Genomic DNA, 22,706 nt, shown 5'->3' with positions numbered 1-22,706 from the left:
GGGCCAGATGAGAGAGGTGGGGCAATAGTAACCCCAATAATAACCCCCTACCACTAGGAAACCCCCAAGCTCAACCATTGGGTTACCTGCAGCCCCCATGCTAAACCGCGATCCCCCTTCCTCACCCCAAAACAACCCCAGCCACCCTACCCTACCTCCCCACCCACATCCTCAAAGCGCCTCCAAACGAGACTACCCCCCATCGATGGACCAGGGACAGACAAGGCACAGTTCCCCCTCTGGACCAGAACACTTCCACAGAGAGTACCCTCCTGGGGCCAAGGACTATCCCCCTGGTGGCCCACCCTCCACCGGCCCGGCCCGTGAGTACCCCAGCCCTCCCGGAATGACTCCAAACCTGGGCCGAGACTACCCAGGTGGACCTCAGATCCCCCATCTGCCCCACCCCCACTTTCCAGCCCAGCAGCCCAGAGACAGGGACCGAGAGAGGGATACCAACCAGCGAGAGTCGTCTCTGTACCAAAACCGTGGCGGTCCCCCCCAACCCCCTTCCCTTTCTCCCTCCTCTTCCTCCTCCACTCCTCATGGACACCCTCCGAATTCTCCTTACCCTCCTCCGCCACCTCCTCCCACTCTACCCACTCCCCAAACCTCCCTCGCTCAGCCCCAACCCCCCTCCGGCCTGGGACCCAATCACGTTCGTCCGGCAAATTACCCTTCCTCCAATCAGACTCCTGCAACACCCCTCTCTCCTTTACTAAACCCCTCGACCAATCAGATGGGAGGGTTTCCTTCCTACCCGCCAGGCTCCTCCTCCGGGGCCAACATGTCACTTCCTGGTTCAGGTGTGTCACCTGGCTGCCGGCCCTCACCCTTCCACAGCACTTTGAACAGCCACGCCCCCTTCAGCGGCCCCTACCACTCCAATGGGAACAGTGGGAACAACCTTGTCCCGACTAACAGCAATAGTAACAGTAGCAGTGGCAGCAGCCATACCAACTCTCTCTCTCAGTCCCTCTCACCTCAAAACGCCTCAAAAGGACCCCCACCTCTTAGTAACCCCGGCAACAACAATGGCACTTCGGCCCCTGGCTGTAGCTCCTCACTTCCTAGAGATGGGCATTCTGATTCGTCCACAGGTCCACCTCCCCCACCTGTCATCAAGGAGGAACCAATAGAGGAGAGGGAGGAGAGTGAAAGCCCACCTCCTGTTTTAAGAAGCCCCTCCCCTGAGCCCAAGCCGGTGGACATTCCGATCCACGCCAGCCAATCAGCACGGTGAGATGGGATAGGCGTCAAAGCAACAGAAGGGCTCCATCATATGTCACTCTAACAAGTTCTACCAACTGATTTATGTGGTTTTATCTCTGTTTTTGTCACTGGCACTTATCTTAATATGTCAGCTATTATTTATAGATAAAGGGGCTGAGAAATGTATTCCTGTCACAGAAGATGTTTTGTAGACAGGCCTACAGTATATCAAAGACAACAACACCTGTCACAGAAGATGTTTTGTAGACAGGCCTACAGTATATCAAAGACAACACCACCCATCACAGAAGAGGTTTTGTAGACAGGCCTACAGTATATCAAAGACAACACCACCCATCACAGAAGAGGTTTTGTAGACAGGCCTACAGTATATCAACGATAACACCACCCATCACAGAAGATGTTTTGTAGACAGGCCTACAGTATATCAAAGACAACACCACCCATCACAGAAGATGTTTTGTAGACAGGCCTACAGTATATCAAAGACAACACCACCCATCACAGAAGATGTTTTGTAGACAGGCCTACAGTATATCAAAGACAACACCACCCATCACAGAAGAGGTTTTGTAGACAGGCCTACAGTATATCAAAGACAACACCACCCATCACAGAAGATGTTTTGTAGACAGGCCTACAGTATATCAACGATAACACCACCCATCACAGAAGAGGTTTTGTAGACAGGCCTACAGTATATCAACGATAACACCACCCATCACAGAAGAGGTTTTGTAGACAGGCCTACAGTATATCAAAGACAACACCACCCATCACAGAAGAGGTTTTGTAGACAGGCCTACAGTATATCAAAGACAACACCACCCATCACAGAAGAGGTTTTGTAGACAGGCCTACAGTATATCAAAGACAACACCACCCATCACAGAAGATGTTTTGTAGACAGGCCTACAGTATATCAAAGACAACACCACCCATCACAGAAGATGTTTTGTAGACAGGCCTACAGTATATCAAAGACAACACCACCCATCACAGAAGATGTTTTGTAGACAGGCCTACAGTATATCAAAGACAACACCACCCATCACAGAAGATGTTTTGTAGACAGGCCTACAGTATATCAAAGACAACACCACCCATCACAGAAGATGTTTTGTAGACAGGCCTACAGTATATCAAAGACAACACCACCCATCACAGAACATGTTTTGTAGACAGGCCTACAGTATATCAAAGACAACACCACCCATCACAGAACATGTTTTGTAGACAGGCCTACAGTATATCAAAGACAACAACACCCATCACAGAACATGTTTTGTAGACAGGCCTACAGTATATCAAAGACAACAACACCCATCACAGAACATGTTTTGTTGACAGGCCTACAGTATATCAAAGACAACACCACCCATCACAGAAGAGGTTTTGTAGACAGGCCTACAGTATATCAACGATAACACCACCCATCACAGACAGGCCTACACCACCCCCATCACAGAAGATGTTTTGTAGACAGGCCTACAGTATATCAACGATAACACCACCCATCACAGAAGAGGTTTTGTAGACAGGCCTACAGTATATCAAAGATAACACCACCCATCACAGAAGAGGTTTTGTAGACAGGCCTACAGTATATCAACGATAACACCACCCATCACAGAAGAGGTTTTGTTGACAGGCCTACAGTATATCAACGATAACACCACCCATCACAGAAGACATTGCCAGATAATAAATATAGTATCATCATATGGGAACAGAATCTGGTGCACAAATTGGTTATATTTTGCTGATGTGGTTCTAGGTTCCACAGGGTTCTAGATCGGGGCAGTGGAAACTCCTGCGCCCGCAGCGACGTTCTCTTCGTCCCCCTGGACGGCTCCAAACTGTGGAAGAAGAGGAACGAGGTGATCGAGAGAGCCCGGAGAGAGGTGGAGCAGAGGGCCAGAGACCTGAGGGAGAAAGAGCGGGAACGAGAGAGGGAGAGAGAGAGGGAGCGGGACCTGGAGAGGCATCTACAAGTGAGTATAATGAGGCAGGGAGGGGGAGGCGATGAGCGAGGGAGAGGGACACAATGCTCAATTTCCTTCTCCATTTTGTCTCTTTAAATGCTCCCTCTTTCCCTGCAGCAACAGAAGGACAATAACAATGTAAATATACAACGCCAGGGATCCTCTCTCTTCTTCCCCTCCTCTTCCTCCATCCTCCTCGACCCTAACTCCTCTTCTTCAAATCCTGGGTCTCACCCTCAACCTCACCCCCAGCAGCACCACTCCCACCCTCACCCCCACGCTCACCTCCACCCCTCCCACCTCCACCCCTCCCTCTCTCAACACATCCCACACTCCCTCCTCATGCAGTCTATGGGGGGTTCAACGGTGGTTGGCCCACAGGGGGCTCTGGGGATCGGGTTAGGAGGGCCGTACCTGGGCCCTGACACCCCGGCACTGCGGACCCTGAGCGAGTACGCCCGGCCCCACGCCATGTCCCCCCTCGGGGCTAGTCGCCAACACCAACACCCACATGTCCACCATCATGGCCACCCTCATGGCCACCCCCATGTCCACCCCTCCTTCTTCCTCCCCCAGTTCCAGAACCATGCTCTGGCCCACCCACATCACATGCCTGCTGATGCAGCCACAGCGGCAGCCATCTTGGGTTTCCTCTATGGGGGCAGTATGGAGGGAGGGCCAGGGGGGCATGGAGGAGGACATGGGGGGATGGGGGGTGCAGGGTTAGGGGGGATGGGGTTTCCCCATGCAGTGGCAGCCCACCGTGAGCGCATGAAGCCAGGGTTTGAGTTTAAGAGTGAGGACAGGGTGTACCAGCCGGGCTCCTTGGGAGATCCTACGGCTCTCGCCCTCGCCCACTCCCACTCGCATGCCCACGCACACGCTCATGCACATGCTCACTCCCTACTGCTGGGGGGAGGGGGTGGAGGTGAGGTGTCCATTTACGGCACCCCCCCTCCCCAGGCTCCTCCACCCCCACCACCGCCCCTCCAGAACCCAGCGTTAGCCCCAGTGAGTCGCCTCCCTAACCCTCCTGCCGCCCCTCAGTCCCTCTCCAACCCTCCCCCCTTCTCCCTGCTTCCTCCCTCGCTCCCCTCTCACCCTGCACCTGCACCAGCCCCTCCACCCCCGGCCCCTGCAGCTGCACCTCTGCCCGCTCCTCCTCCACCCTCCTCCAACCCTGTTTCATCCCTCCATCACCCCGCACCGCACTCCTTTCCCAGCTCCCTCCCCCCATCTCACCCCCCACCTGGCCCTGCCCCGGTGACCGCCCCTCCTGAGACCTACCCCCCTCCCACTCGCTCCCCCACCACCTCTGAGAGAGAGAGGAGTGGAGAGAGGGAGAGAGAAAGAGAGCGAGACAGAGCGGGGCTGCCAGCCGGTGGAGAGAGGGGACGAGAGAGGGAGCGAGAGAGAGAAAGAGAAAGAGAAAGAGGGGGAAGCAATGGAAGTGGAGGAAGTGGTGGAAGTGGAGGAGGAGGAACAGGAGGAGAGATTCCGGGGCGTCTTCAGATGTTGAACGTCACGCCTCATCATCACCAGCACTCACACATCCACTCCCACCTGCACCTGCACCAGCAAGACACAGGTACCCACTGCTGCTAACCACAGTTGTGATCTTGTACTATGATCTACCCACTACTATTTAGTGCTCTTTTGAGCTGGACCTGAGAAAGCTCTTCCTGTCTGATACAGATGTTGATGTTAACGTGGTTGTTGATGCTGTGACTCTTATTAAATATCTCCTTGTGTTTCCTGTTACATCATTGGCCCCTAGCGGCGGGCGGGGTGCACCCCCTGATGGACCCGTTGGCGTCGGGGTCTCCCCTGGCCCGCCTGCCCTACCCAGGGGCAGCGCTGGGCACCCCCATCCTGGCACACCCCCTCACTGAAAGTGAGGTGCTACGACAACAACTCTTCGGTGAGGAAAGGCTTGTTTTTTTCAGTCTGTTTATTTTTCTGTCTGTCTGTGTTGTGTCATTAATATGATACCTAGTGTACCTATCTTTCTGTCACTATCTACCTTACCTGTCTCTCCTCTTCTCCACTCCTCCTCTCACCTGTCTCTCCTCTTCTCCACTTCTCCTCTCACCTGTCTCTCCTCTTCTCCACTCCTCCTCTCACCTGTCTCTCCTCTTCTCCACTCCTCCTCTCACCTGTCTCTCCTCTTCTCCACTCCTCCTCTCACCTGTCTCTCCTCTTCTCCACTTCTCCTCTCACCTGTCTCTCCTCTTCTCCACTCCTCCTCTCACCTGTCTCTTCCTTCTCCACTTCTCCTCTCACCTGTCTCTCCTCTTCTCCACTTCTCCTCTCACCTGTCTCTCCTCTTCTCCACTTCTCCTCTCACCTGTCTCTCCTCTTCTCCACTCCTCCTCTCACCTGTCTCTCCTCTTCTCCACCTCCTCTCACCTGTCTCTCCCTTCTCCACTCCTCCTCTCACCTGTCTCTCCTTCTCACCTCCTCTCTCCTCTCCTCTCACCTGTCTCTCCCTTCTCCACTCCTCCTCTCACCTGTCTCTCCTCTTCTCCACTCCTCCTCTCACCTGTCTCTTCTCCACTCCTCCTCTCACCTGTCTCTCCTCTTCCCTCCTCCTCTCACCTGTCTCTCCTCTTCTCCACTCCTCCTCTCCTGTCTCTCCACTTCTCCACTCCTCCCTCTCACCTGTCTCTTCTCCACTCCTCTCACCTGTCTCTCCTCTTCTCCACTCCTCCTCTCACCTGTCTCTTCCTTCTCCACTTCTCCTCTCACCTGTCTCTCCTCTTCTCCACTCCTCCTCTCACCTGTCTCTCCTTCTCCACTTCTCCTCTCACCTGTCTCTCCCTTCTCCACTTCTCCTCTCACCTGTCTCTCCCTTCTCCACTTCTCCTCTCACCTGTCTCTCCTCTTCTCCACTTCTCCTCTCACCTGTCTCACCTGTCTCTCCTCTTCTCCACTTGTCCTCTCACCTGTCTCTCCCTTCTCCACTTCTCCTCTCACCTGTCTCTCCCTTCTCCACCTCCTCTCACCTGTCTCTCCTCTTCTCCACTCCTCCTCTCACCTGTCTCTCCACTTCTCCACTCCTCCTCTCACCTGTCTCTTCTCCACTCCTCCTCTCACCCGTCTCTCCTTCTCCACTTCTCCTCTCACCTGTCTCTCTCCTTCTCCACTCCTCCTCTCACCTGTCTCTCCACTTCTCCACTCCTCCTCTCACCTGTCTCTCCTTCTCCACTCCTCCTCTCACCTGTCTCTCCCTTCTCCACTTCTCCTCTCACCTGTCTCTCTCCTTCTCCACTCCTCCTGTCACCTCTCTCTCTTCTCCACCCTCTCACCTGTCTCTCCACTTCTCCACTCCTCCTCTCACCTGTCTCTCCTCTTCTCCACTCCTCCTCTCACCTGTCTCTCCTTCTCCACTCCTCCTCTCTCTCCTCTTCTCCTCCTCCTCTCACCTGTCTCTCCTTCTCCACTCCTCCTCTCCACTGTCTCCTCTCACCTGTCTCTCCTTCTCCACCTCTCTCTGTCTCACCTGTCTCTCCTCTTCTCCACTTCTCCTCCTCACCTGTCTCTCCCTTCTCCACTTCTCCTTCTCACCTGTCTCCTCCTCCATCCCTCTCACCTGTCTCTCCTTCTTCTCCACTCCTCCTCTCACCTGTCTCTCCTCTTCTCCACTCCTCCTCTCACCTGTCTCACCTGTCTCTCCACCTCTCCTCCTCTCACCTGTCTCTCCTCTTCTCCTCCTCCTCTCACCTGTCTCTCCTCTTCTCCACTCCTCCTCTCTCTCACTCCTCTCATCTGTCTCTCCCTTCTCCACTCCTCCTCTCACCTGTCTCTCCACTTCTCCACCTGTCTCTCCCTTCTCACCCTCCTCTCACCTGTCTCTCCTTCTTCTCCCTCCTCCTCTCACCTGTCTCTCTCCTTCTCCTCCTCCTCACCTGTCTCCACTCTTCCTTCTCACCTGTCTCTCCTCTTCTCCACTCCTCCTCTCACCTGTCTCTCCTCTTCTCCACTCCTCCTCTCACCTGTCTCTCCTCTTCTCCACTCCTCTCTCACCTGTCTCTCCTCTTCTTCCTCCTCTCACCTGTCTCCTCTCACCTGTCTCACCTGTCTCTTCTCCTCCTCCTCTCCACCTCCTCCTCCTCTTCTCCTCCTCCTCCTCTCCTGTCTTCTCTTCTCCTCCTCCTCTCACCTGTCTCTCCTCTCCACTTCTCCTCTCACCTGTCTCTCCTCTTCTCCTCCTCCTCTCACCTGTCTCTCCCTTCTCCACTTCTCTCTCCACCTGTCTCACCTGTCTCTCTTCTCTCTTCTCCTCACTGTCTCTCCTCTTCTCCTCCTCTCCTCTTCTCCACTCTCCTCTCACCTGTCTCCCTTCTCCACCTCCTCCTCTCACCTGTCTCTCCCTTCTCCTCCTCCTCTCACCTGTCTCTCCTTCTCCATCCTCCTCTCACCTGTCTCTCCTTCTCCACTCCTCCTCTCACCTGTCTCTCCTCTCTCCACTCCTCCTCTCACCTGTCTCTCCTCTCTTCTCCACTCCTCTCTCCTCACTCTGTCTCCCTTCTCCTCCTCCTCTCACCTGTCTCTCCTCTCTCCTCTCTTCCTCCTCCTCACCTGTCTCTCCTTCTCCACTCCTCTCCCTGTCTCTCTCTCCCTCTCCTCTCACCTGTCTCCTCTCTCTTCTCCTTCTCCTCCTCCTCACCTGTCTCTCCTTCTCCACTCCTCCTCTCACCTGTCTCTCTCCTGTCTCTCCTCTCCTCTCACCTGTCTCTCCTTCTCCACTCTGTCTCTCCTCCTGTCTCTCCTCCTCTCCCCTCTTCTCTCCACCCTCCTCTCACCTGTCTCTCCTTTCTCCACCTGTCTCCTCTCACCTGTCTCTCCTCTTCTCCACTCCTCCTCTCACCTGTCTCTCCTCTCTTCCTCCTCCTCTCACCTGTCTCCACTCTCCTCTCTCCTCACCTGTCTCTCCTTCTCCTCCTCCTCTCACCTGTCTCTCTCTCTCTCCACTCCTCCTCTCACCTGTCTCTCCCTTCTCCACTCCTCCTCTCACCTGTCTCTCCTCTTCTCCACTCCTCCTCTCACCTGTCTCTCCTCTTCTCCACTCCTCCTCTCACCTGTCTCTCTCTTCTCCACCTCCTCTCACCTGTCTCTCCTCTTCTCCTCTCCTCTCACCTGTCTCTCCTCTTCTCCACCTGTCTCTCCTTCTCCACTCCTCCTCCACCTTCTCCTCCTCACCTCCACTCCTCCTCCCACCTGTCTCTCCTCTTCTCCACTCCTCTCACCTGTCTCTCCTCACCTGTCTCTCCTCTTCTCCACTCCTCCTCTCACCTGTCTCTCCTCTTCTCCACCTGTCTCTCCTCGTCTCCCCTCCTCTCACCTGTCTCTCCTCTTCTCCACTCCTCCTCTCACCTGTCTCTCCCTTCTCCACTCCTCCTCTCACCTGTCTCTCCTCTTCTCCACTCCTCCTCTCACCTGTCTCTCCCTTCTCTCCTCCTCTCACCTGTCTCTCCTCTTCTCCACTCCTCCTCTCACCTGTCTCTCCTTCTCCACTCTCCCTGTCTCTCCACTCTCTCCACCTGTCTCTCCTCTTCTCCTCCCTCCTCTCACCTGTCCACTCCTCCTCCTCTCACCTGTCTCCTCTTCTCCACTCCTCCTCCTGTCTCTCTCTCTTTCCTGTCTCTCCTCTCCTCCACTCCTCCTCTCACCTGTCTCTCCTCTTCTCCACTCCTCCTCCACTCCTCCTCCTCCTCTCACCTCTCCCCTCCTCCTCTCACCTGTCTCTCTCTTCTCCTCCTCCTCACCTGTCTCTCCTTTCTCCTCCTCCTCACCTGTCTCTCCTCTTCTCCACTCCTCCTCTCACCTGTCTCTTCTCCACTCCTCCTCTCACCTGTCTCTCCACTTCTCCTCCTCCTCTCACCTGTCTCTCTCTCTCCACTCCTCCTCTCCACCTGTCTCTCTTCTTCTCCCTCCTCCTCTCACCTGTCTCTCCTTCTCCACTCCTCCTCTCACCTGTCTCTCCTCTCCTCTCACCTGTCTCTCCTCTTCTCCACCTCCTCTCACCTCCTCCTCTCACCTGTCTCTCCCTTCTCCACCCTCCTCTCACCTGTCTCTCCTCTTCTCCTCCTCCTCTCACCTGTCTCTCCCTTCTCCACTCCTCCTCTCACCTGTCTCTCCTCTTCTCCACCTCCTCTCACCTGTCTCTCCTCTTCTCCACCTGTCTCTCCTCTTCCCCTCCTCTCTGTCTCCTCTTCCCTCCTCCTCTCACCTGTCTCTCCTCTTCTCCTCTTCTCCTGTCTCTCCTCTCACTGTCTCTCCCTTCTCCTCCTCCACCTGTCCTCTTCTCCTCCTCCTCCTCACCTGTCTCTCCTCCACTCCCTCCTCCTCACCTGTCTCTCCTCTTCTCCACTCCTCCTCTCACCTGTCTCTTCTCCTCTCCTCCTCTCACCTGTCTCTCCTCCTCTCTCTTCTCCACTCCTCTCACCTGTCTCTCCTCTTCTCCACTCCTCCTCTCACCTGTCTCTCCTTCTCCACTTCCTCCACCTGTCTCTCCTTCTCCACTCCTCCTCTCACCTGTCTCTCCCTTCTCCACTCCTCCTCTCACCTGTCTCTCTCTTCTCCACCCTCCTCTCACCTGTCTCTCCTCTTCTCCACCTCCTCTCACCTGTCCTCTCACCTCCTCTCCTCTCTCACCTGTCTCTCCCTTCTCCACCTCCTCTCACCTGTCTCTCCCTTCTCCTCCCTCCTCTCACCTGTCTCTCCTCTTCCTCCTCTCACCTGTCCTCCTCTCACCTGTCTCTCCTTCTCCTTCTCCTCTCACCTGTCTCTCTCTTCCTGTCTCTCCCACTCTTCCTCCACCTGTCTCTCCTCTTCTCTGTCTCTCCTCTCCTCCTCTCACCTGTCCTCCTCTCACCTGTCTCTCCCTCCTCCTCCTCTCTCCACCTGTCTCTCCTTTCTCCACCCTCCTCTCACCTGTCTCTCCTTCTCCACTCCTCCTCTCACCTGTCTCTCCTTCTCCACTCCTCCTCTCACCTGTCTCTCCTCTTCTCTCCTCCTCTCACCTGTCTCTCCTCTTCTCCACTCCTCCTCTCACCTGTCTCTCCTTTCTCCACTCCTCCTCTCACCTCTCTCCTCCTTCTCTCCTCCTCTCACCTGTCTCCTCTTCTCCTCCTCCTCTCACCTCCTCCTTCTCCACCTCCTCCTCCCACCTGTCTCTCCTCTTCTCCACTCCTCCTCACCTGTCTCTCCTCTTCTCCACTCCTCCTCTCCCTGTCTCCCTTCTTCTCCTGTCTCTCCTGTCTCTCCTCTTCTCCTCCTCTCACCTGTCTCTCCTCTTCCTCCTCTCACCTGTCTCTCCTCTCACCCTGTCTCTCCCTGTCTCTCCACTCCTCCTCCTCCTCACCTGTCTCTCCCACTCCTCTCCACTGTCCTCCTTCTCTCACCTGTCTCTCTCTTCTCCACTCCTCCTCTCACCTGTCTCTCCTCCACCCCCTCTCTCACCTGTCTCTCCTTCTCCACTCCTCCTCTCACCTGTCTCTCCCTTCTCCCTCCTCTCTGTCTCTCCTCCTCCTCACCTGTCTCTCCTTCTCTCCTCCACTCCTCCTCTCACCTGTCTCTCCTCTTCTCCACCCTCCTCTCACCTGTCTCTCCTCTTCTCCCTCCTCCTCCTCCTCTCACCTCTTCTCCTCTCCTCCTCTCACCTGTCTCTCCTTCTCCACTCCTCCTCTCACCTGTCTCTCCTTCTCCCTCCTCCTCTCACCTGTCTCTCCCTTCCTCCACCCTCCACTCCTCCTCTCCTCCTCTCACCTGTCTCTCCCTTCTCCACTCCTCCTCTCACCTGTCTCTCCTTCTCCCCTCCTCTCACCTGTCTCTCCTCTTCTCCTCCTCCTCTCACCTGTCTCTTCTCCTCCACTCCTCCTCTCACCTGTCTCTCCTCTTCTCCACCCCCTCTCCCTCTTCTCCTCCTCACCTGTCTCTCCCTTCTCCACTCCTCCTCTCACCTGTCTCTCCTCTTCTCCACTCCTCCTCTCACCTGTCTCTCCTTCTCCACTCCTCCTCTCACCTGTCTCTCCTTCTCCACTCCTCCTCTCACCTCTCTCTCTTCTCCTCCTCCTCTCACCTGTCTCTCCCTTCTCCACTCCTCCTCTCACCTGTCTCTCCTCTTCTCCACTCCTCCTCTCACCTGTCTCTCCTTCTCCACTCTCCACCTGTCTCTCTCTTCTCCTCCTCCTCTCACCTGTCTCTCCTCTTCTCCTCTTCTCCACTCCTCCTCCCACCTGTCTCTCCCTTCTCCACTCCTCCTCTCACCTGTCTCTCCTCTTATCCACTCCTCCTCTCACCTGTCTCTTCTCCACTCCTCCTCTCACCTCTCTTCTCCTCCTCCTCTCACCTGTCTCTCCTCTTCTCCACTCCTCCTCTCACCTGTCTCTCTCCTCCTCCTCCACTCCTTCTCCACTCTCACCTGTCTCTCCTCTTCTCCACTCCTCCTCTCACCTGTCTCACCTCCCTTCTCTCCTCTCACCTGTCTCTCCCTTCTCCACTCCTCCTCTCACCTGTCTCTCTCTCTCCACCTCCTTCACCTGTCTCTCCTCTTCTCCTCTCACCTGTCTCTCCCTTCTCCACCTCCTCCTCTCACCTGTCTCTCCCTTCTCTCCACTCCCCCTCTCACCTGTCTCTCTTCTCCACTCCTCCTCTCACCTGTCTCTCCTTCTCTCCTCCTCCTCTCACCTGTCTCTCCTCTTCTCCACCTCTCCTCCTCCACTCACCTGTCTCTCCCTTCTCCACTCCTCCTCTCACCTGTCTCTCTCCACTCTCTCCACCTCCTCCTCTTCTCCACCTCTCACCTGTCTCTTCTCCACTCCTCCACCTTCTTCTCCACTCCTCCTCTCCACCTGTCTCTCCTCTCTTCTCCTCCACTCCTCCTTCTCCACTCCTCTCTCACCTGTCTCTCCTTCTCCCTCTCCTCCTCTCACCTGTCTCTCCTCTTCTCCTCCTCCTCTCACCTGTCTCTCCTTTCCCACCTCCTCCTCACCTGTCTCTCCTCTTCTCCACTCCTCCTCTCACTGTCTCCTCTTCTCCCACCTCCTCTCACCTGTCTCTCCTTCTCCTCCACTCCTCCTCTCACCTGTCTCTCCTTCTCTTCTCACTCCTCCTCTCACCTGTCTCTCCTCTTCTCCACTCCTCCTCACCTGTCTCTCCTCTCCTCCTCTCACCTGTCTCTCTTCTCCACTCCTCCTCTCACCTGTCTCTCTCCTTCTCCACCCCTCCTCTCACCTGTCTCTCCTCTTGTCTCTCCTCTTCTCCACTCCTCCCTGTCACCTGTCTCTCCTTCTCCTCCTCCTCTCACCTGTCTCCTCTCTCCTCCTCTCACCTGTCTCTCCTCTTCTCCACCTCCTCTCACCTGTCTTTCCCTCTCTCCACTCTCCTCACCTGTCTCTCCTCCTCTCACCTGTCTCTCCTCTTCTCCTCCTCCTCTCACCTCCTCCTCACCTGTCTCTCCCTTCTCTCCACTCCTCCTCTCCTCTCACCTGTCTCTCTCCACTCCACCTGTCTCTCTCTTCTCCCACTCCTCCTCTCACCTGTCTCTCCACTCCTCCTCTCACCTGTCTTCTCACCTGTCTCACTCCTCCTCTCACCTGTCTGTCCTCTCCTCCTCTCTCACCTGTCTCTCCCTCCTCCTCCTCTCACCTGTCTCCTCTTCTCCACTCCTCCTCTCACCTGTCTCCTCTTCTCCACTCCTCCTCTCACCTGTCTCTCCCTTCTCCTCCTCCTCTCACCTGTCTCTCCCTTCTCCACTCCTCCTCTCACCTGTCTCTCCTCTTCTCCACTCCTCCTCTCACCTGTCTCCTTCTCCTCCTCCTCTCACCTGTCTCTTCTCCTTCTTGTCCACTCCTCCTCTCACCTGTCTCCCCTCTCCACCCCTCCTCTCACCTGTCTCTCCTCTTCTCCACTCCTCCTCTCACCTGTCTCTCCTCCACTCTCACCTGTCTCTCCTTCTCCTCCTCCTCTCACCTGTCTCTCCTCTTCTCCACTTCCTCTCACCTGTCTCTCCTCTTCTCCACTCACCTGTCTCTCTTATCTCCTCTCACCTGTCTCCTCCACTCTCCTCTCACCTGTCTCTCCTCTTCTCCACTCCTCCTCTCACCTGTCTCTCCTTCTCCACCTGTCTCCTCCTCTCACCTGTCTCTCCTCTTCTCCACTCCTCCCTGTCTCTCCTTCTCCACCTGTCTCTCCTCTTCTCCTCCTCCTCCCTGTCCTCCTCTCTCCACTCCTCCTCTCACCTGTCTTTCTTCTCCCTTCTCCACCTGTCTCTCCCATTCTCCTCTCACCTGTCTCTCCTCTTCTCCACTCCTCCTCTCACCTGTCTCTCCCTTCTCCACTCCTCCTCTCACCTGTCTCTCCTCTCTCCACTCCTCCTCTCACCTGTCTCTCCTCCACTCCTCCTCTCACCTGTCTCTCCCTTCTCCACTCCTCCTCTCACCTGTCTCTCCTCTTCTCCTCCTCCACCTGTCTCTCCTCCACTCCTCCTCTCACCTGTCTCTCCTCTTCTCCACTCCTCCTCTCACCTGTCTCTCCTCTTCTCCACTGTCTCTCCTCTCCACTCCTCTCACCTGTCCTCCTCTCACCTGTCTCTCCTCTCTCTCCACTCCTCCTGTCTCTCCCTTCTCCACCTGTCTCTCCTCTTCTCCACTCCTCCTCTCACCTGTCTCTCCTCTGTCTCTCCCCTCCTCTCACCTGTCTCTCCTCTTCTCCACTCCTCCTCTCACCTGTCTCTCCTCTTCTCACCTCCTTCTCCTCTCCTCACCTGTCTCTCCCTGTCTCTCCTCTCACTCCTCTCCTCCTCCTCTCACCTGTCTCTCCCTCTCCACTCCTCCTCTCACCTGTCTCTCCTCTTCTCCACTCCTCTCACCTGTCTCTCCTTTTCTCCACTCCTCCTCCTTCTCCACCTCCTCTCACCTGTCTCTCCTCTTCTCCACTCCTCCCCTGTCTCTCCCTTCTCCCTCCTCCTCTCACCTGTCTCTCCTCTTCTCCACTCCTCCTCTCACCTGTCTCTCCTCTTCTCCACTCCTCCTCTCACCTGTCTCTCCTCACCTGTCTCTCCTCTCCCTCCTCCTCTCACCTGTCTCTCCCTTCTCCTCCTCACCTGTCTCTCCTCTTCTCCACTCCTCTCTCACCTGTCTCTCCTCTCCACTCCTCCTCTCACCTGTCTCTCCTCTTCTCCACTCCTCCTCTCACCTGTCTCTCCTCTTCTCCACTCCTCCTCTCACCTGTCTCTCCTTCTCCACTCCTCCTCTCACCTGTCTCTCCTCCACTCCTCCTCTCACCTGTCTCCTCCACTCCTCTCTCACCTGTCTCCACTCCTCCTCTCACCTGTCTCTCCTTCTCCACTCCTCCTCTCACCTGTTCTCCTCTTCTCCACTCCTCCTCCCACCTGTCTCTCCTCTCTCCTCCTCTCACCTGTCTCTCCTCTCTCCACTCCTCCTCTCACCTGTCTCTTCTCCACTCTTCTTCCACTCCTCCTCTCACCTGTCTCTCCTCTTCTCCACTCCTCCTCTCACCTGTCTCTCCTCCTCTCTCACCTGTCTCTCCTCCACTCCTCCTCTCACCTGTCTCTCCTTCTCCACTCCTCCTCTCACCTGTCTCCTTCTCCACTCCTCCTCACCTGTCTCTCTTCTCCACTCTTCCTCTCACCTGTCTCTCCTTCTCCACCCCTCCTCTCACCTGTCTCTCCTCTTCCACTCCTCCCTCTCACCTGTCTCTCCCTTTTTCTCCTCCTCCTCTCACCTGTCTCTCTCCTCTCTCACCTGTCTCTCCTCCCTCCTCCTCTCACCTGTCTCTCACCTGTCCTCTCACCTGTCTCTTCTCCACTCCTCCTCTCACCTGTCTCTCCTCTTCTCCACTCCTCCTCTCACCTGTCTCTCCTTCCCACTCCTCCTCTCACCTGTCTCTCCTCTCCACTCTCCACCTGTCCTCCTCTCACCCTCTTCTCCACTCTCTTCTCCACTCCTCCTCTCACCTGTCTCTTCTCCACTCCTCCTCTCACCTGTCTCTCCCTTCTCCACTCCTCCTCTCACCTGTCTCTCCTCCCACTCCTCCTCTCACCTGTCTCTCCCTTCTCCCTCCTCCTCCCTGTCTCTCCTCTTCTCCACTCCTCCTCTCACCTGTCTCTCCCTTCTCCACTCCTCCTCTCACCTGTCTCTCCTCTTCTCCACTCCTCCTCTCACCTGTCTCTCCTCTTCTCCACTCCTCCTCTCACCTGTCTCCTTTCTCCTCCTCCTCTCACCTGTCTCTCCCTTCTCCACTCCTCCTCTCACCTGTCTCTCCTTCTCCACTCCTCCTCTCACCTGTCTCTTTCTCCACTCCTCCTCACCTGTCTCTTCCTCCTCCTCTCACCTGTCTCTCCTCTTCTCCTCTCCTCACCTGTCTCTCCTTCTCCTCCTCCTCCACTGTCTCCTCCCACTCCTCCTCTCACCTGTCTCTCCTCTTCTCCACTCCTCCTCTCACCTGTCTCTTCTCCACTCCTCCTCTCACCTGTCTCTCCTCTTCTCCACTCCTCCTCTCACCTGTCTCTCCCTTCTCCACTCCTCCTCTCACCTGTCTCTCCTTCTCCACCCTCCTCTCACCTGTCTCTCCTCTCCACTCCTCCTCTCACCTGTCTCTCCACTTCTCCACTCCTCCTCTCACCTGTCTCTCCCTTCTCCACTCCTCCTCTCACCTGTCTCTCCCTTCTCCACTCCTCCTCTCACCTGTCTCTCCCTTCCTCCTCCTCCTCACCTGTCTCTCCTCTTCTCCACTCCTCCTCCTGTCTCTCCCTTCTCCACCTCTCACCTGTCTCTCCCTTCTCCACTCCTCCTCTCACCTGTCTCTCCTCTTCTCCACTCCTCCTCTCACCTGTCTCTTCTCCACTCCTCCTCCACCTGTCCTCCACTCCTCCTCTCACCTGTCTCTTCTCCACTCTCCTCTCACCTGTCTCTTCTCCACTCCTCCTCTCACCTGTCTCTCCCTCTCCACTCCTCCTCTCACCTGTCTCTCCTCTTCTCCACTCCTCCTCTCACCTGTCTCTTCTTCTCCACTCCTCCTCTCACCTGTCTCCTCTTCTCCACTCCTCCTCTCACCTGTCTCTCTTTCTCCACTCCTCCTCTGTCTCCACTCCTCCTCTCACTGTCTCTCCTTCACTCCTCCTCTGTCTCTCCTTTCTCCACTCCTCCTCTCACCTGTCTCCCCTTCTCCACTCCCCCTCCCTGTCTCTCCTCTTCTCCACTCCTCCTCACCTGTCTCTCCTCTTTTCTCCACTCCTCCTCTCACCTGTCTCTCCTCTTCTCCACTCCTCCTCTCACTGTCTCTCCCTTCTCCACTCCTCCTCTCACCTGTCTCTCCCTTCTCCCACTCCTCCTCTCACTGTCCTCCTTCTCCACTCCTCCTCTCACCTGTCTTCCCCTCCTCTCACCTGTCTCTCTCCACTCCTCCTCTCACCTGTCTCTCCTCCTCCTCCACCCTCCTCTCCACCTGTCTCTCCTCTCCACCCTGTCTCTCCCTTCTCCACTCCTCCTCTCACCTGTCTCTTTCTCCACTCCTCCTCTCACCTGTCTCTCCTCTTTTCTCCACTCCTCCTGTCACCTGTCTCTCCCTTCTCCACTCCTCCTCTCACCTGTCTCTCCTTTCTCCACTCCTCCTCACCTGTCTCTCCTCTTCTCCACTCCTCCTCTCACCTGTCTCTCCCTTCTCCACTCCTCCTCTCACCTGTCTCTCCCTTCTCCACCCCTCACCTGTCTCTCCTCTTCTCCTCCTCCTCTCACCTGTCTCTCCCTTCTCCACCCTCCTCTCACCTGTCTCTCCTTCTCCACTCCTCCTCTCAACTGTCTCTCTTTCTCCACTCCTCCTCTCACCTGTCTCCCTTCTCCACTCCTCCTCTCCACCTGTCTCTTGTCTCTTCTCACTCCTCCTCTCACCTGTCTCTCCTCTTCTCCACTCTCCACTCCTCTCACCTGTCTCTCCTCTTATCCTCCTCCTCTCACCTGTCTCTTCTCCACTCCTCCTCTCACCTGTCTCTTCTCCACTCCTCTCACCTGTCTCTTCTCCACTCCTCCTCTCACCTGTCTCTCCTCTTCTCCACTCCTCCTCTCACCTGTCTCTCCTCCACTCCTCCTCTCACCTGTCTCTTCTCCACTCCTCCTCTCACCTGTCTCTCCTCTTCTCCACTCCTCCTCTCACCTGTCTCTCCCTTCTCCACTCCTCCTCTCACCTGTCTCTCCCTTCTCCACTCCTCCTCTCACCTGTCTCTCCTCTTCTCCACTCCTCCTCTCACCTGTCTTTCCCTTCTCCACTCCTCCTCTCACCTGTCTCTCCTTCTCCACCCCCCTCTCACCTGTCTCTCCTCTTCTCCACTCCTCCTCTCACCTGTCTCTCCCTTCTCCACCCCTCCTCTCACCTGTCTCTCCTCTTCTCCACTCCTCCTCTCACCTGTCTCTCCCTTCTCCACTCCTCCTCTCACCTGTCTCTCCCTTCTCCACTCCTCCTCTCACCTGTCTCTCCTCTTCTCCACTCCTCCTCTCACCTGTCTCTCCCTTCTCCACTCCTCCTCTCACCTGTCTCTTCTCCACTCCTCCTCTCACCTGTCTCTCCTTCTCCACTCCTCCTCTCACCTGTCTCTCCTTCTCACTCCTCCTCTCACCTGTCTCTCCCTTCTCCACTCCTCCTCTCACCTGTCTCTCCTTCTCCACTCCTCCTCTCACCTGTCTCTCCTTCTCCACCCTCCTCTCACCTGTCTCTCCCTTCTCCACTCCTCCTCCCACCTGTCTCTCCCTTCTCCACTCCTCCTCTCACCTGTCTCTCCTCTTCTCCACTCCTCCTCTCACCTGTTTCTCTTCTCCACTCCTCCTCTCACCTGTCTCTCCCTCTCCACTCCTCCTCTCACCTGTCTCTCCTCTTCTCCACTCCTCCTCTCACCTGTCTCTTCTCTTCTCCACTCCTCCTCTCACCTGTCTCTCCCTTCTCCACTCCTCCTCTCACCTGTCTCTCCTCTTCTCCACTCCTCTCACCTGTCTCTCCCCTTCTCCACTCCTCCTCTCACCTGTCTCTCCCTTCTCCACTCCTCCTCTCACCTGTCTCTCCCTTCTCCACTCCTCCTCTCACCTGTCTCTCCCTTCTCCACTCCTCCTCTCACCTGTCTCTCCCTTCTCCACTCCTCCTCTCACCTGTCTCTCCCTTCTCCACTCCTCCTCTCACCTGTCTCTCCCTTCTCCACTCCTCCTCTCACCTGTCTCTGCTCTTCTCCCTTTCCTCTTCCCTTTTCCTTCCCCCTCCAGGCGCTCCGTTCCGTGAGCTGCCCCAACCCTCCTCTCTGACAGGTTCCATGTCAGCGGCCCACCAGCTCCAGGCCATGCAGCAGGCCCAGAGCGCAGAGCTGCAGATCCAGAGACTGGCCCTGGAACAGCAGTGGATCCACCACCACCACCACCACTCCCTCACCCAGGACGAGTACTACAGGTAGCCTACTAATGGGACCAGGGGAGCTGGGTGTGTGTGTGTGTGTGTGTGTGTGTGTGTGTGTGTGTGTGTGTGTGTGTGTGTGTGTGTGTGTGTGTGTGTGTGTGTGTGTGTGTGTGTGCGCGAGTATGTGTGTGTGTGTATCATCCCTGACCCTGTCTCATACAGTCTCTTCTCTCTTCCTCAGCCACTTAAAGAAGGAAAGCGACAAGACCCTGTAAGGGAGGAAAAAGAGAGGGGGAACAAGCCCACGGAAGACCAACCCAAAGGAGGAAGAAGAGACCCTGTAAGGGAGGAAAAAGAGAGGGGGAACAAGCCCACGGAAGACCAACCCAAAGGAGGAAGAAGAGACCCTGTAAGGGAGGAAAAAGAGAGGGGGAACAAGCCCACGGAAGACCAACCCAAAGGAGGAAGAAGAGACCCTGTAAGGGAGGAAAAAGAGAGGGGGAACAAGCCCACAGAAGACCAACCCAAAGGAGGAAAAAGAAAAGAACAAAACAGAAGCACTAAGAACAATGAAGGAAGCATCAAACCATAGGAACCTGAGGAGAAATGAACTGATTGCGAAACCAGATGAAAAAAGGGAGAGAGGGATGAGAGGAGTGAAAACGTTGCTCACAGTCTGTGTTGTCTGTACTATACCATAGCCCCAGACTCTGGGCCTATCACAGCGTATGTGTTTCAACTCCAGTTTTGTATTGTGCCCTGTACAGTATACTAGGTGGGAGCAGCAATATAATGCAGTACAGTCTGGTGTAAATTACCTTATGCCAGGAAGAATGTGTACATGAGGCTCTCTTTTATGTCATTGCATGTAGCTAGGCGCTTCTTCTGAACTGGTTGAACTCCTGGTTCTATTTTTAGTAATCGCCCTCTCTTTCCTAAACGGACGGGTGGTGTATGAGTATGCATGAGACCAGCGATTAACAAGTGTCATATTATGTTAACGATTAGTTGTATTGTTATTATTATTCATGTCTGTTTGTTGATAATTCTATAATTCTATATACATATTATTTGTATTGTTATTTTATTACATTTTCATGGTATGGCGGTTTCTTTAGTTTTTTATTGTGAAACGAGATGCAAATGAAGGAAAAAGATAAACTACATCATTTTTTGGGGAAAATATATGGGTCTCTGATGTGGTTGTGTACAGTATGTTCTCTCCTCTCTCTCTCTCTCTCTCTCTCTCTCTCTCTCTACACACAGACACGTGCATTTCTGTCTTGCTTTTTATATAAAACACACATAAAGCCTACAGTAACAGTCAAAAGTTTGGACACACCTACTCATTCAAGGGTTTTTCTTTATTTGTACTAGTTTCTACATTGTAGAATAATAGTGAAAACATCAAAACTATGAAATCATGTAGTAATGAAAAAAGTGTTCGGCAAATCAAATTTATATTTTACATTTGAGATTCTTCAAAGTAGCTACTCTTTGCCTTGATGACAGCTTTGCACACTCATGGCATTCTCTCAACCAGCTTCATGAGGTAGTCAACTGGAATGCATTTCAATTAACAGGTGTGCCTTGTTAAAAGTTCATTTGTGGAATTTCTTTCCTTAATGCATTTGAGCCAATCAGTTGTGTTGTGACAAGGTACAGCAGATAGCCCTATTTGGTAAAAGACCAAGTCCATATTATGGCCAAAACAGCTCAAATACGCAAAAAGAAACAACAGTCTATCATTACTTTAAGACATGAATGTCAGTCAATCTTGAAAAATGTCAAGACCTTTGAAAGCTTCTTCAAGTTCGTCGTAAAAACCATGAAGTGCTATGATGAAACTGGCTCTCCTGAGGACCGTCACAGGGAAGGAAGATCCAGAGATATCTCTGCCGCAGAGGATAAGTTCATTAGAGTTAACTGCATCTCAGATTGTAGCCCAAATAAATGCTTCACAGAGTTCAAGTAAAAGACATATCTCAACATCAACTGTTCAGAGGAGACTGGGAATCCGGCCTTCATGGTTGAAATGCTGCAAAGAAACCACTACTAAAGGACACCAATAAGAAGAAAAGACTTGCTTGGGCCAAGAAACACGAGTAATTGACACTATACCAATGGAAATCTGTCCTTTGGTCTGATGAGTCCATATTTGAGATTTTTGGTTCCAACCGATGTGTCTTGTGAGACAGAGAGTAGGTGAACGGATGATCTCATGTGTGGTTTCCGCCGTGAAGCATGGAGGAGGAGGTGTGATGGTGCTTTTCTGGTGACACTGATTTATTTAGAATTCAAGGCACACTTAACCAGCATGGCTACCACAGCATTCTGCAGTGATACACCATCCCATTTGGTTTGCGCTGAGTGGGACTATCATTAGTTTTTCAACAGGACAATGACCCAAAACACACCTCCAGGCTGTGTAAGAGCTATTTGACCAAGAAGGAGAGTGACGGAGTGCTGCATCAGATGCCCTGGCCTCCACAATCACCCGACCTCAACCCAATTGAGATGGTTAGGGATGAGTTGGACCACAGAATGAAGGAAAAGCAGCCAACAATTGCTCAGCATATGTGGTTAACTCCTTCAAGACTGTTGGCAAAGCATTCCAGATGAAGCTGGTTGAGAGAATGCCAAGAGTGTGCAAAGCTATCATGAAGGCAAAGGGTGACTGCTTTGTAGAAATCTAAAATATATTTTGATTTGTTTAACAGTTTTTTGTTACTACGTGATTCCATGTGTTATTTCATAGTTTTGATGTCTTCACTATTATTCTACAATGTAGAAAATATTAAAAAATAAAGAAAAACCCTTGAATGAGTAGGTGTCCAAACTTTTGACTGGTACTGTATATCGAATTCCTTTATTCTCCCTCACCCAACTGTCTCACTCTCTTTCTCTCCCTTCTCCTCTCTCCTTCCCTCTCCCTCCCTCCTTCTCACCCTCTCCTTGCCCTCTCCTCTCTCCTTCCCCTCTCCTCCCTCCCTCCCTCTCCCCTCTCATCTTACCTTCCCTCGCCCCCTCTCTCTCCCCTCTCCTATCCCTCTCTCCTTCCCTCTCCTCTCTCCTTTCCCTCTCCTCTCTCTCCCTCCCTCTCTTCTTCCCCCCTCCTTCCTCTTTTCCCCCTCTCTCTCCTTCCCTCTCCTCCCTCTCTCCTTCCCTTTCCCCCCTCTCTCCTTCCCTTTCCTCCCTCTCTCCTTCCCTTTCCTCCCTCTCTCTGGGCAAGTGTAGCTAATAGGAGACATATGTATGGGATGAGTGTGAGACATGAAAGTTGTGTAGCACCAGTGAGCACCATCCCTGTACAGCCAACATTCCAGACCACACTGTAAAAGAAAGAAGGAAACTGATAGGAGGAGCTGGAATCTTATGATTTAGCGATGCTGTTAGAAGCTCAGGGCTGAATGTGTTCTAGGCTAAATGTGACAAATGCCTCTGTGCTGTTTAGACTACATGCTCCTATACTTTGTATTAATAATGTTTCAACCACAAAGAGGCAACTTCATCCTCTTCATACAGTACATGTGATGGTGTGACTTACGATTCCCTCTTTATACCAAGTGAAGTTAAAACCATCCAGTATTTACATGGTAATTGCATATGCAGCTGGACAGTGTGTTAACATGCTACAGTCTGACTGTTCACATAAAACTATTTTACTTTGATCTCTATTTACAGATAGGAACTGACAGGGTGGGTCTTTCCCTTATAGTCTGTTTATAGTGCTGTATAGTCAGCCATGTTGCCATTCAGAACAGCTACTGTACTCTGCATTAACCATAGGAATAACATGCATTCAACAAGAGTTCATTAGTAGTAAAGAAGTAAACAGAGGTATATTAGTGTCACAGTGTTTAACTGGCAAGTGCTATTTAGCCTTCTCCTGCCCTCATGTTGAGCTGAGATATTCCATGGTAAGTTGGTTGTGTGGCGTTTAAAGTCACCATAGATAAGTATGTCGGCAGCATTCCGTATTGCAGCATCTACAGGACGATCCTGACATTCCATTCTGATGACATCACATCAGTGAGATATTCTTAGAGCCATCCTTCACCAGGGTGAGTGAGAAGGACAATGTCAAAGACG

General features: G+C 53.7%; 1 protein-coding gene across 3 annotated transcripts; it reads left to right on the top strand.

The window, feature by feature from the left end:
- The first annotated feature begins 7 nt into the window (after window positions 1-7).
- atn1 (atrophin 1) lies at window positions 8-19,799 on the top strand. 3 transcript variants are annotated; one of them, XM_042304969.1, is made up of 7 exons: window positions 9-1,239; window positions 3,011-3,227; window positions 3,336-4,806; window positions 4,996-5,139; window positions 18,488-18,668; window positions 18,856-18,894; window positions 18,964-19,799. In XM_042304969.1, the coding sequence occupies exons 1-6, from the start codon at window positions 98-100 to the stop codon at window positions 18,887-18,889; spliced, it is 3,189 nt and encodes a 1,062-aa protein (XP_042160903.1). In that variant the 5' UTR covers window positions 9-97; the 3' UTR covers window positions 18,890-18,894; window positions 18,964-19,799. The 3 variants fall into 3 exon arrangements, with proteins under 3 accessions (XP_042160904.1, XP_042160903.1, XP_042160902.1); XM_042304968.1 differs by having other exon boundaries at window positions 10-1,239; window positions 18,856-19,799; XM_042304970.1 differs by lacking the exons at window positions 18,856-18,894; window positions 18,964-19,799 and having other exon boundaries at window positions 8-1,239; window positions 4,983-5,139; window positions 18,488-18,628.
- The last annotated feature ends 2,907 nt before the right edge of the window (window positions 19,800-22,706 follow it).

This window comes from Oncorhynchus tshawytscha, linkage group LG23, assembly GCF_018296145.1.
Source record: "Oncorhynchus tshawytscha isolate Ot180627B linkage group LG23, Otsh_v2.0, whole genome shotgun sequence".
NCBI lineage: Eukaryota > Metazoa > Chordata > Actinopteri > Salmoniformes > Salmonidae > Oncorhynchus > Oncorhynchus tshawytscha.
This window is presented reverse-complemented; position numbering and strand designations above follow the sequence as displayed.